This window comes from Cygnus olor, chromosome 2 (assembly GCF_009769625.2).
Source record: "Cygnus olor isolate bCygOlo1 chromosome 2, bCygOlo1.pri.v2, whole genome shotgun sequence".
In the NCBI taxonomy this organism is placed as follows: domain Eukaryota; kingdom Metazoa; phylum Chordata; class Aves; order Anseriformes; family Anatidae; genus Cygnus; species Cygnus olor.
The window spans coordinates 71,009,398-71,023,794 of NC_049170.1; the positions used below are offsets into that span (position 1 = coordinate 71,009,398).

Sequence of the window (14,397 nt, forward strand, 5' to 3'; positions counted from 1 at the left end):
TATTTTTGTACCCTAAAATCATTGTAGATGATAAACATTCACTTATCAGTGTGGTGTGAGCATGTTATGTTTATTTATGAAGGCAATGTCTGCCTCAAAAGTGGAATACGCTCTGTTGCAGACAGTACATAAGCTCTTTTTTCTTGTAAAGCAGCAAGAAACACATAAAATCCCAGTATCTTGCTGGTATACTACTTAATGTTGCTTCAGTAATTCTTAAATGTCCCCGTGAAAAAAATTGGGGCTCCTTTTAATGTTTTCTGACTGATGCAGACCTCATTTTTTAGGCTCGTTTTCATGACACATATACAGCTATAACATCAGAGAATCCCTATTTATCAGGCTGTGAACTGGGTGTAAACTATAGGAAATGCAAGTAAATCCAAGTGACAGATTCATGGCTAGTTAAACAACTGCTAAATTGAGAAAGGATACAAGCTAACACTCCACTTTCTACCTTGGTATTTATACCTGCTCTTCCTACTTACACTCCTAATACTTAGAAAGTCTGCTAGCTTTCATAAACTCTCAGACTGTAAATCATTCAGACTCACAATAGTATCTGCCAGTATTTGCAAAGCAAATACAAGACTGATCCGCATGGAATCTCCACGTTCAGTGTAAATACACACAACCAGTTCCCAATACCTTTCCTTGCAACAAACGGTATCTTAACTTCAGGAACTGCTGCAGCAAAGGCATAGGGACAGCTGACATAATAAGGTGCAACACAGCACAAAATATTATGATAGAAGTCTGGTTGATGGCTAAGGACGAACATTTGGCCATTTTCAACTACGACTGAGCAATGGTTTGGCCTACAAACCTGATGTAAACTTGGCTTTACACAGAGAGGTTTCCTCTGGTTAACCCTGAAACTTGCATAACATGTAAAGGTGCCTCCCAGCATGAAGCTGCACTTTACATGATTTAAACAAACAGAAAGACAGCATGATAAGCGATACCTTCAACATGAACATGTAAAGATGTTACTGCACAACTAAATGTTTGACATTAAAAAATTTTTTACTCTCCAGCAAATTCAACCTATAGCAGTAAAATGTCTAGCTTTTGTATCGAGGTCCAGTGTGAAGAAAGCCAACCATCAGTATTTCTACACTTGCCATATCATAGAGATACAAATACGTTGGTTTATACCATCTCAGTAGGTAAGAATGGAAAAGCCAACATACCAGCGTTTCCCCAAGCTTGCTACTAATTAGATCATATGCATACAGGTTCAATCCAAGGATGATCAAAGCCAGTGAAAAAAAATCCCATTTAATTCAATGAGCTGTGGATCAGTTCCAGGCAGCTAGCTGCTACCCCATCCTCTTTCTTCTTTATCAAAAGCACTCTGACAGTGTGAAAGTGAAGAGGACTCCATGAGTCTACAGATTTTGTATTTTCCCTCAGAGCTGAATTTTAAGTGAATTATTTGATAGTTGACTACGTTACATACAATTAAATAATCTTTTTCATAAAGCTGTATTAGAGGCTACTGCAGGTTTTGAGGGAAAACAGACTATTATTGTTACATCAATAGTTCTAAAAGATTTCAGCTAGATCTTTCACAGACAGGTTTACACTCATAAATTTATGTACCACATTGTTCACCACTGCAGCAATATATTGCAGAATCCGAGCATGGGAAATGTCAGTCCAATGTACTTAAAATAGAGCACTAAATTTATAAGGCTTCCTAAGATTAAGAGAACAACAATCTGTAGTAATTTAAAGTCAAAGAAAAAGAATGAACATTCAGATCAAATAACTGCCTATTTTTAATTAAATTTCAAATGCAATGTAACGACTGTTGGACCACTTCAGCCAATTGGGTATTACTAAACACATATATGAAACCTATCTGAATAACCTTTGATTCAGTTCTTGATAACAATGCTTTTTCACATACTATTTTTCACTAGGTGACTGTAGTAAAAATGAAATCGTTTAATTTCAGCACCTCAAAACTCATCTCCCAGTGCTACAAAGATGTTTAACTCAGTCCCTTGGTACTTGGGGTTTAAGCAAATCTCTGTTCAGATCAGCATGAAGGTTCTCATTGACTTAAAGCAGAGCTGGCCAGGAGTAAAATCTCCATTTGGGAATTCAATATATGCATCACTGCTACTAGATGTCACATAAACAATGTCTCAAATCTAGTGGGCATTGCATATGAAATCAAATAATAAAAAATATTCTTCCCTGTTCAAGAATCAAGTGTAAGTTAAATGAAAACTGAAGCTGTCAGCTTTTGACAGGAGAAATGGTGTCTGTATCTGAAACTTCACATTCCATTTATATAGAGACACAAGCTTAAATGAAGAACGGTATTCAGACACAGTTTCAATAAAAATTGCATATGCAATGCCACCCAGTCAGCCACTACATTCTTCCTGCTCTAAAAAGTAAGAAATGGTTCTAACCTCAACTCTTGAGTGAATATAGACATATGTGCAGAATAACATGGGCTGTATGTATTAAGATATGAGTTAAAAAAAGCTACCTATAAATTCACCCAGGCACTAATGTTGCTTTTGAAAACACTTGAGAGACTTTCTTCTACTTTAAAACATTACTGTTGGCTCACTGTCCTTAATAAGGGCCCATTATCTCAAACACATAAAGGGGTCCTACAGGTTGTACTGAGAAGTAAATTCTACTTACTGACATTTTTGCTTTACATAATGCAAAAGCCTTTATTGTTTTAGCATGATTCCTTATTTCTGAAGCTCTTTTCTGTTGACTGAGAGAATAAGAAAACAATCAGAAGATTTTTTTATTCTTCCACTTACATGTCAGTGATTTAGTCTGTTGTGCTCCCTCGCTGCTAATGGGATTTAGAAGCAGAAGACCCCTTCATTTCACAAGAACCGTTAATCCAAAGTCTTAGGTTGGAATTGCAAATAAATACTATGTTACAGACTCTGTTTAGAAACACCTTGCCATCATTAATATTCCATAACAAATCACATGGGTTGTAGATATTAATAAGGCAGAAAAAAATGTACAGAAAAAAGCAACTAATCTGGCATGATGTAAAAGGAGTTGGGGGGTGGGAGGTGGGGAAGCAGCCTACCACATAGATTTCTAGATGGCAGTTCATTCCAACCCATTTCAACTATACAAAATGCTGGATGTACATGGACAGCAGGATTCCCAAACAAGATGAACAGCTCTGTCAGCAAGTCTCACGCAGCCACAGTATTTGTCTCAGTACAGTTGGTCTCACAGCAATACAAATTTCAGAGGATAAAATAAAAACCACATAAGGCTGCAGTGCTGAGCATTTTCAGTCTTGCTTCCTTTACTCTGGCCTTTTTAGTAACCTTATTTACTCTCTATATATTATTTTAACTACTCTGCTGTTATTTCCTGGATCCCAGCAATAAAATTTAATCCACAGGTGGACAGATAATTATTTCTTCAAAATCCCATGTCTTTATCAAGACTCTGTGCTGCCTCATCAGTCTTCCAACACATTGCTGTCCTACAAGATGAAAGACTTACTTTGCTTTCCTAAAAACAAGCATATTCAAGAAGACTCGCATGAATTAACTGCCTAGCCAACCTTCATTAACAAGATTTAAAATTTTACTTTGAGTTTCCTGTCTTTTGTTAACCCCTATACATTCATAACCAGAGAATATACAATTTGTAAATATTCTACTTATATTATGAAATATTTTCTATATATATGTAACTAAAGAAATGTATTAAATACGTTGAAAGTCTAAGGGTAAAAAGCGTAGTCTTTTTCTTTAAAAATACTTTAACTGCAACAAGTGATACTGAATTATAGACAGTGCTGCCAAGAAATACTTTTAGAAATTTTAAAATAAAATCCCTCAATTTAAAATTCTGCCTGCTCAAATAAATATAAGACAAGTTTTAGGATGGATTTGCTTAAATCTGTTCTTACTTCCTGATACAACCGTGCTCTGGTTCTGTTAAAGTTTACAGCTAGGATTAATTTAGTCAACGACATTTCATACGTATTCAGGCATACCTACCATGTAACACTACGTTTGATCATGTCTGAACACCACTGACTTTACAACATTCAAAAGGTGTGGACATCTCCTGTAACTTATTAAAGAACTAGTTCCAAAATATTCTGTAGCAAGCAAAGCAAAGGAAATGTCAATAAGAACATAGGTTTAAATTTTGTCTCCATCCATTCCTGCTACCAGAAGACAAGAAAAAAAAAGTGTGACAGTATTACAACAGAAAGAACATCGCCAGCATCGCTAACTTACTCGTCTGTCACTAATGCTAGAAAATAGAATATGCACACAGCACCAATATGCACAATGGGCTCCGAAGCAGCATCATGCTTGAGCATGAATGGTAATTCAGCGTTACCACGTAACATATCCTGTAAGGCTGGCTGATGTTGATATACTTACTCTAGACAAAGCACAGCACAGAGATTGAAAGAAAACCTTTGCTTGAAATGCCTTGAGGAAGCTATATATTGTAATTATGTCAGAGAACCCTTCTGTGACACCACGCATTTGAAAATAAGCAAGCCTTAGTGAAAAGAAAACACAGAGCTCAGGGTACACATCTCAAACTATGGTCCATGAAAGTATTTCCCCGTCTACTCTTCAGAAAACAAAGGCAATATCCCCTCATCTTGCATTTTTGAGCCAAGATATACATACTGACTGGGTGGAAGAAGCTATACAAATTGCAGAAAAAGAGAAAACAACATGAAAGAATCAAATCTCTACTAGTAATGAAGAACAAGTTGTTATTATAGGTCAAGGTCATAAATGACAAAACAATCTTAAGTTAATGTCCATCCATTGCATACTAAGAAAATAAAAAAGTTAAAATATAACAGTCTCTTATTTTTTCTTCAAAACTATTTTGTAAAATTGCAATTTGTAACATGGAAAGTTCCACATAGATCTAGCAGGCTCTGTCACTCCAGGTTTGAAATGAGAGCAGTCAGGGGACACTGTGGTCGAATGAACTCTTAATAACAGGTCAGAAGTAGGAGTCAGTAGAACCTGCGAGGTCTTTTAAATAGTGTTTATTAAAATTAAAAATGAATTTAAAAAAATACAACAAGCATGGTTTTTCCACTAAGAGTTCAAGTCTTCATGTATCCAGCAGAATTTGTTTGTAGAATGAACGCTAAATTAAAATCTATCACAAGAAAACAATGAAGCATGGAAGTATCAGAATAAAATAAATTGCAGGGTGAGGGCTGGGGGAATACGAAACAGTCTGTGCAAAGACGGAAAGAGGATGAAAAACAGAAAAAGAAGCTAACCAATTACGTTACATAAAACATAAGATGCCATAACCTATGTAAATCCCCACTCAATCATTTACTTTATCACTCAACATCACTCTACTTGGAACAACTTTCTTCCATAAAACTTGACAAAGCTAGTGTGCCAACATAAAAGACAACTAGCTTTTCAATGTCCAACAAACCTTTATAGAGAGATGACGTTTAATTACCTCTTCAATAGCTGATAATTTTGTATGTGCAATGCTGTATCTGTCCATTTTAGAACATTAACTTCCCAAGGGAACTGCTGGAATAATGTACTATATAGTTTTTCACCCTGAAAGCAATTAGTATAATAAAATCAAAGTTGGAATCAGTGTTGCAGAAGAAGAAAAGTTATGTTTTTGGCAAAAATAACTGAGAAAACAAAAAGGTTATGTCAAACCAATTTTCAAATCATACACTTTTTTTTTTAAAGAAGCACAAGTAAAACTCTGCAAGAACCCTGACAATCTGCCCTGTTTATCTGCTTTTTCAACTTTAATAACACAAACACACTTCACCAGGAATCATTTTCAAAAAAGGTGAAAGTTAACCACGTAACTCACCTGCATAAAAATTGATGGAAGGTAACAAAGCATGTATAGCACCAAGAAAAAACAACAAAACTGATCCTAGGTTATGAGACCTCCTTGAAAAAGCTAATTCCAGAGTTTCTAGAACAAGCAGATATTTAAAATGCAGGACTCCAAACACATGAGCTCTCCATAAAACATGCCAGAAATGTACTTCAAACTACTCCTCCCCCATTGCTGCTTTTCTGCAAAATGTTAAACCTATCCCTATGGGAAAGCTCGTAGCTACATTTCATCGGTCTGTAACCCCACCTAAATCCATCCTCATCCCCAGTTTGAGCTAAGACACAAAACTTTATGAAGAGACACAGACACACTCTCCCTTTAACCTGTTCTATGTCCAGGAGAGGAAAATAACATTGGAAAGTTAATGGTGAGATTTTGTAAGGCTGTAACTATTACTTCTCATCTAAGCTCACTCCCCCCTCATCCTGTGCTGGATTCTAACTTGGATCAACTATAAATGGTCTGTAAAGTCAGGACAGTGTATTGGCTGTTCTCACACTGAACAGCAACTTACTGCATATATAGTTGGACAGCTTTCAAAGGAACTATACTCAAAGAAATGAACACACTCCAATGTAAATGTATAACTTGCCCTTTAGAATATTATTATTGCCTATCTTTATATCTTGAATCTCATCATTTTCTTTGTCTTGGTATTGGGAGTAAGGAAACCCATGAAATCTATACATTAGATATACGTTTTAATGAAATAAAAGTTAGATATGTAGCAAGGTCTTTAACAGTTGCTGATGAACATTTTTTTATTGTTACTATTTTAAACAGACAAGGACTGAAAACTTGTTATTAACTAAAAAGGCTGACAATGCTGGTGTCAAAGACAGATTCAGAACATTAAATGTATTTGTAACCACTTACCAGCAACTGGAGATAATATTTTTGCAGCCCTGCTTCCTTTGCCTGTTAGTGCTTCATTCCTTCTCTTCAGGGACAGGCTGAAAGGCAAATTTTGACACAATCAGCCCAGATATAAAGAACTGGAACAGGAATAAAATTAGAAGAAAATTCTGTCTAGAAGTGTGAAGGCACGTAGGAGATATTGACAATTTATCTTATCTTATAAATGCATCAGAAGCATGAGATATTGATAAACACGTTCTTAATGCACTATTATGAATGCTGGCCAGAGCTCCAGGGACAAAAAAACTGGTATTGACAGAGAATAAAAGATCAAAAATGCCAAGGATCATGCCAAATTAAGGTATTACCTTAACGACCACCATTATTACAGTGCTCTAATACAGGTCTCTTACTTTCCTCATTTAAATGAAAACGTTACTCCATAGTTTCCTTCCACATCAGAAATACTCTCTTCAGATTTGCTTTTTTTTTTTTTTCATATTTAAACTTTTTTTTTCTGGACCAAAAGTCCAAGCTAACAGAACAAAATGTCACATAGATGGATGGCATCATATAAAAGGGAAACACATCAGAAATGGAAAGCCACATCTCCCCTCTCCTCACCACAGTCAGAAAATTAAACAGGCAAATTGCTTATAACCCACCTCATCCTTACTGCTTTACACATGTATCGTAAACCACTGTCTTGCTTAAGCCTTCTTTCAGTAAAAATGCAAAATATTAGTGTCCCACATGTACCTTTTGCAGAGGTCACATCTTTCCCCAATTACATGTTTTCCACACATTATACAAGACTCTCAGCTTTTATTTTACCTTGGAGGATAACTTTTCCTACAGCAGCTCCACTCTAGCAGACAAGAATGAGATATCTCCTTTTGATACTTTGCTTTAGGAATTGCTTCCAGGAAATCGGCACTAAATGAGTATTCATAAGGAAACACTTAGCGAAGTGGATATTCAGGGAGGACTTAAGCAATAGCCCATGACTTGGGTGGAGCTAACCCCTGTATCGTGGGCCATGTCCACAATGCATGGAACAGGGGAAGAACCAGGATGCACACAAGCTACAGGTGGCCTTTGGTTTCCCATATCTGGAATGTGGGTCTGGGTAATCGGAAAAAAAAAACTGCAGAACAATGCCTGATGTGAATGAATCCCCAACGCTGCAGCACTGAAAATTGGGGATGAATAGCGTGACCTTCACCTTTACAACCACCACATGACTACGTGAATGCTTTTACACGTATTTGCATAAAAAAATCATGTATGATACAAATCACACATACAATCACAAATAAACTCAAGAGAAGGACGAACTTTGCTCTAGGAAGATGTCTCAGATGCAATCATAGTCCTTAATAAAAAGGCTGGCAGTACCCTCTATAACCAGCCTATCAAATGCAAACCACAAATCAGCAATAAAGATGCAGGGGGAATGGCTACAGAGAGATTATCAGTTACTCTTAAACAAAGCATCAGTCCTTGTTTTCCAGCTAAGTTTGCTTCCTCAGCTAAAAATTTCAGTATCTACTTAGAAAGAAGAAAAATAATCAAAATAACTACATAAGTTAGCCTGGATGGATGACAGCTGTGCAGAATACGATGATAGTGTAAATAACAAGAAAGGAGAGGAATTACACACAGTGACCCCAAGAGGCATAACTGAAATAGCAGGATGAAGTTAGGTAAGAGGGTGGCTTAGGCTAAGCAGCAGAAAACATTACTTAACAGCAAGACATGATATAAAGTAGATTATTTTTCCCACGGAAAAGGAAGTTATTTAAGACTTGACAAGATGAAACTGGAAAGCATAGCAGAGAAAGCAGTTGTGAATTGATGAGGTCATGGATGACAACACTTAATAAATCCTGTCCTTTCCTCCTCCCATGATTAAGTTTCTCAGTAAAATTTCAGTATAGCAAATGACCACACTGAAAATACTTTCGCTCCTGGTCCAGAAAAATACCTTGGATTTCATCAGCATTAAGATCAGATGTGTCATGCATCTGATGTAGCTATTACACACTGAATTATTTGAATATTATTAGTAATATTAATCCCCTATTACTTATTCTTTGGCCTATTCCTGTAACAAAATTATCTTTTTAACTCTGAACAGCTATAGCATTTTTTATTCAAGAATTTCAAAGTACTTCATAGACACATGTTCGCCATCAACAACTTTCAAAATAAACAGCGTATGTCAACACAGCACATCGTTGGTCCAGATGTTATCTGACAATTGCTGAACTGCACAGTCCAGCTGCTTAACATGATACACAATTACCAGGCAATACAATGCCCATGAAATGCTCTGGTGTTGCACATGGTCACAGGAAATTACAGAATTAAAACTAAGGTCAAAAAACAAAAACAAAATTTGCTGTTCCCTCCAGTCCAATACCTGCAGCACTAGGAATCAGGAACTAGCAAAGGTTTAGGAGCAACGATAAAACAGGAATTCCTTGACGTGAGCAAGTATTACACCAGAAAACCAACTGCTGGATTTGGGTGTGTTTTTTTTATTTTTGGTGTGTTATGTGTTTTTTTTTTTAAATTATTATTGCTATTCTTACAGTCTTACTTTACAAAACATTCTGCAATTCAGTTCAGAAAGAAATGGGGTAACATAAAAAATGACAGAGAAGAGTTTCCTCCTGCATTTTCTTCCCTCTGAACTCTTAAGTAGAGTTTTCCAAGATGCACTCAGGAGCACGGATGAATTTGAAACACAGAAGTTTCTCCTCCTGATTAAAAATTTCCTCTTATGTCCTGTCCTATAAGACAATCAAATAAATCCTTTTTTATAAAAAAAAAAAAAAAAAGCATAGTTACACTCAAGGCTTCCTTTTGATACTGTGGAAATCTTGCTCGCTATAGGGAATGGTTAAATTGTAATGCATTACGTTTGTGAGTGAAATCCAAAACTTCCCTTGATTTACCACCCTTATTTTAAAGGATCTACTGTAGGACGGATAGGATCTCACTGTCCATCAACACCAACTGCAGGAAAGGACAGAGAGAGAAAGCACCACAGCAGCAGGGAAAAGTTAACAAGTTTTCACGAACTGGAAAATAATCATTAAGAGATGATAATATCACAACAATCAATTATCATTCTGACCCCAAAAGAAAAATAATCAACATGAACAGCAGCATAACAGGAAAGCACATGTTCTCTTAAAGTGTTGAGTGCCATGTCATAAAGCTGAGATAGTGTACCGCAAGGAGCAATTTGGCAACGTACAATAGAACATCCAATATGTACTGGTGAATATAACAGCTGTTTCCTTTCACACCAGTCCATGGTCTCTTCAGGTATGTCATCCAAATTCCCCTTCTTTTTCTTTTAAGCAGCTACAAATTCAAAGTGTTAGTAACTATTCCAAATATTGATACTACTCATCATTCTCAAATTGCTTATTTATCACAAGAGATGCAGAAAGGAAAAGCACAGGCTATTTTCCTCCCTTGGACCAAATGCCAGAAGTAAAGACTTCTGTAAAAATGAACACTGACCAACCCACTTCAATGATATGCATGCCTGCAATTAAAAAATAAATCTCTTCTCCCATCCCCATAAAAGGAAAAAATAAAACAGTGCTGAGTTTTAAACCACAGTTTTTTTTTTTAAAAAAAAAAGGGAGGGGGGGAAGGAAAGAAAAACATCTTCCCACACCGTGACTGGTCCTGACTTGATGTCTAAACTAAATTCAGGTGTGGATTCCCATTAGAAAGGAGGAGACAGTTTAAGGAAGCCATCTTTTCTGCTTCCCCATACATAGGCTCTAATATGATGTCACAGGAAACAACAGGGGTCATTTGGGCTGAGTGTGTGCTTGAAGTTCTCTGCAGGCTTGCAGCAATGCACCTAAACATAAGGCTAGCAGGAACATGCAACCCATCATATTAAAATTACAGACTTCATTCATAGCAGAGGTAACGCCCACTTGCTGCAGAATGACAGGACTTCTGAGGACATAATCTATAGCTTACAAGAAAAAGCAATAGGAAAACACACATGAAAATAATTTTTCCAGTCAACAGCACTAGTCTGACTGCATAAAGAGAAGTTTTGGCTTAAAAATTGTTCTTACCTCCTGATGTCAAATGAAGTTTAAGACAGAAAAGGGAGGCAAGAGGAGACTTCTGAGGAAGGCCTCAAAAACATGATGCTTATCACAGTGCCTCCCTGGCTTGCATTTTTCTATAAAAATGCAACATTTCCTATAAAATTTCTAGATCTGTTTTATGATAAAATGAACATCCAAGAAATTTGGTATGTATGGAAAATCTCAGTTTCCAGCAGCCTAAAAGGGCAGTTAAAATATAGCAACCACGTAAGCATGCACGCAAAGATGAATTTGAGAAGCTCTGCTGATATCCACATTATTTAAGAACTACTTTACTTCTATGCAATTGCATCTGATATACAAGCAGCACAAACAATAATACTCAAACATGTATATAATAAAATATGAGTTCAATCCATAGCAACAATTTAAGCACTTTTGCCAGAGACACATGTAGAATATATATATAAACACTGTTTATGTACAAAACACACTGTAAAGAAAGTAAGAACGTGTAATCACAGAAATCATATTCCTGATATTATCAACACAGCTGGGGCAACATACATCTAAGTTGCAAAGTCAAATTTCTTCTGCAGTGGCAAAACATTCAGCAGAAAAGGATGTTATGCATGTAGTTTCCAGCAACAACAGTATCAAGATGCCTTAAGCATAAACAAGAACTTAAGTGGTTACATAGAACAAGAGCCCCAGCCTCACAGCAGTGGAAAATAAAGTCTAAGATTTACCAAATAAACACATAGAACCTACTTGTTAAACTGTTCAATTAACCTGTTATTCTGTGGACCGTACAATACTGAGGTACGGTGTATATGTGCTGCTGCCTGGGTACTGCTTCTTCAAGGCCAGTTTTAACACATGTGGGCCTGTGTGTTAAACTCACCAATAAAACCGGTGTGGTCATTTCTCATGGCTATGGAAAAATTAAGAGAAATAGTAAGTGAAGGCTTCATCTTGAAAATGAAAGTGCTGAGGCAGGAAATCCTTGTTAAACAGTGAGAGCTTCTAAGGGAGGTTAATTTAAACAGTATCTGAGCTACAACCGTACTGATCAAACGTTAGCTATGGTTTCATTAACAGAATTCAACTTAAAATGGGATATTGAAGCAGGAATGATCCACAACCACAGAACCACAGAACAGCTGGGGTGGGCATGGCCCTCTGGTCCAAGCCCCTGCTCCAGCAAGGTCCCCCAGAGCAGGCTGCCAGGGCTGTGGCTTTTGAAGATCTCCAGGGAGGGAGACCCCACAACTTCTCTGGGCAGCCTGTGCCAGAGCCGGGTCCCTCTTGCAGTAAAATAGTGTTTCCTGGTGTTCATGTGAAACCCCCTGAGTTCCAGTTTGTGCCCGTGGCCTCTTGGCCTGTCACAAAGAAATTCCAACGCAAAGACGACACGCTAGCTGCTGTTTATTTCCAGGCCCCACAGCGATCCCACCTCCACGCTGCACCTTCCCCTCCCTCCACCACTCCCGCCTTCCACAAGGCCACAAAACTGACCCGCAAACACCCCGGGGACGACCACGCAGCCCTCCAGCTACACCCATCCACCCGCCGCCAAACGCCGCCCAGCCCGGGCTGCCCAGGCCGCGGGCCCCAGCGGGCCGAGGTCCAGCGGCTGTGGCCGAGGCAAGGCCCACGCCGCCACTCACCGCCCCGCCGCGCGTTCCGCCGCCGCCCTGCCCCTTCCCCTGCCCGGCCGCCGCGGGAGGCGGCTCCGGGAACCGGCGCGGCCCCGTGCGCTGCGGGCGGGGATAAGCGGCCCGGGCGGGAGGAGCCGCCTGGTGTCGGCAACATGGCAGCGGCCAGCAGGGCCCAGGTGCTGCGGCTGTACCGGGCCCTGCTGCGGGAGAGCCAGCGCTTCGGCGGCTACAACTACAGGTGCCTCTCCCTGCGACCCCGGGGGGCTCGGGGGTGGAAACGGCGGGGTGGGGAGGAGGAAGAGGAGGAAGGGGCAGCCCAGCGTTGCGCGCACGTCCTGAGCTTGGGGGGCGCGGAGCAGACGAGGGGGTGCTGCTCCGCCGGGTTGCGGGCCCCTGAGCCTCCCCTGCCGGGTAGAGATGGCAGGCTGAAGGAGCTCCTGCCCCACAGGATCTTGCCTCAGGTCTGGCCTGGGCCAGCTGCAGCCCTGCCCGGGTTGGGTTCACTACCTAAGCCCGCTGCCGCACGCTGTGCCCGAGCTTGAGCTCAGGGTGTTGAACGCGCTGTAAGGTGCCCTTGCCCAGCCACGCAGGTTGCAGTATGGAGTAGCTGTCTGCTTTCTGTGGTTATCTGTGAACGATGAGCAGCAGTATTTGGCAAAGGGTAAATCGACTTGTGTGCTACGGGCATAGGCCTAGTCACATTTGGGTGCCTGGTCATATTTGGGTACCCACAGCATTCATAGGGGCTGCTCCCCATCATTACGGGCATGATTACATTACCTACTAGCAGCCGATTCACTTTGCCACTCCGTTGAACCTCAGAGACACGTGAGCTACCTTTGTTGTGAATCACCTCCAGCCTGGCAAGAATAGTGGAGCTGGAAGCAGAAGCCTTTGAACTTGCGTAATGGCAGGCTCTGTACTCTTCAACGAATAGCTATTCCCCAAACTTCAAGTGCAAGAAAGTGCCCTGAGAGAAAAGGCTGCAGGGCCAGACCTCAAGTGGAGCTCATAAGCCTTTATTGCTGACTTCTTGCAACTGTACATGTGTGCATCACATTCCCCTCCTTTAGTTCCCCAGCTATCAAAACTTCCCCCTGCTGTCTCAAGTATCCCAGCTTGCTGTTATTCTGGACAGTAGCAAGAGGATCACATGTATTGGGGACAGCTTGAGGCTGTGAGAGGTGTGGTTGGTGAGCAGTTGTGCGTAGTTTCTTGTCTGGGCCGCAGTGTTTCCAGCAATGGGTTTGTGCTGGGGGGGCTGTCAGTGAGAAAGCTGGGCCCACGGTGCTGGGAGGAAGCAGGCCAGCAGCAACTGGTGGTACCAGCCTCACACCACATGTGGGTTGCTTCTATCCTGCTTCTTTCTTATGGAAAGCAAGGGATGTAAGAACCTGTTGTCATCTCTTCTGTGTAAACTATACCCAAAGTCCACACCCCCATCAAGGTTCTCCAGAAATGAGATACGCACTTGGGGGGGGGGGGGGGGGGGGGGGGCTCAGCTGTGTGGAAATTTTGGCTTACAGCTCAAAGACCAGGCCGCCTATCACAGAACAACAAACATACCGGTGAGTGTTTTTATACTAACAACAAATTTTACAGCACTGAAATCATAAGGTATGCATTTACCTTGGGTATCTGCTATCTTTTGGCGCTATATCACAGTGTAAGCTTTCACTTTTCTTAAGAAAAGATCTTGCTCAGGTTTGTATGGCCTTGTCCTTAGATACTATAAAATTGGAAAATGCCTAAAGTCTTGGTGTGTATACATATTTGTGAGCACTAAACTCAACAGCAGTTTCTAGTGGGAACCAATTGGCAGCTATTATACCTAGGGGTCTGCTGGGACCACAACAACCCTTCTGCCTTGGTTTTTATGCCACGCCCATAGC

The 14,397-nt window shown here is 40.0% G+C and overlaps 2 protein-coding genes across 3 annotated transcripts in view; one reads left to right on the forward strand and one right to left on the reverse strand.

Annotated features, from left to right (window-relative positions):
- The window catches only part of FARS2 (phenylalanyl-tRNA synthetase 2, mitochondrial), a 260,157-nt gene extending 247,539 nt beyond the window's left edge, over positions 1-12,618 (reverse strand). Inside the window, exons 1-3 of one of the 2 annotated variants that reach the window (XM_040549898.1) lie at positions 12,515-12,618; positions 6,769-6,845; positions 5,482-5,588 (exon numbers count right to left, since the gene is read on the reverse strand). In XM_040549898.1, coding sequence (XP_040405832.1) covers positions 5,482-5,529 — 48 coding nt within the window. In that variant the 5' untranslated portion in view covers positions 5,530-5,588; positions 6,769-6,845; positions 12,515-12,618. Of the gene's footprint in view, positions 1-5,481; positions 5,589-6,768; positions 6,846-11,615; positions 11,754-12,514 lie in introns of those variants that run through there. The other variant, XM_040549900.1, reaches the window with a different exon arrangement.
- The window catches only part of LYRM4 (LYR motif containing 4), a 96,445-nt gene continuing 93,696 nt past the window's right edge, over positions 11,649-14,397 (forward strand). Inside the window, exons 1-2 of the mRNA XM_040549902.1 lie at positions 11,649-11,778; positions 12,515-12,743. Coding sequence (XP_040405836.1) covers positions 11,724-11,778; positions 12,515-12,743 — 284 coding nt within the window. The 5' untranslated portion in view covers positions 11,649-11,723. The remainder of the gene's footprint in view (positions 11,779-12,514; positions 12,744-14,397) is intronic.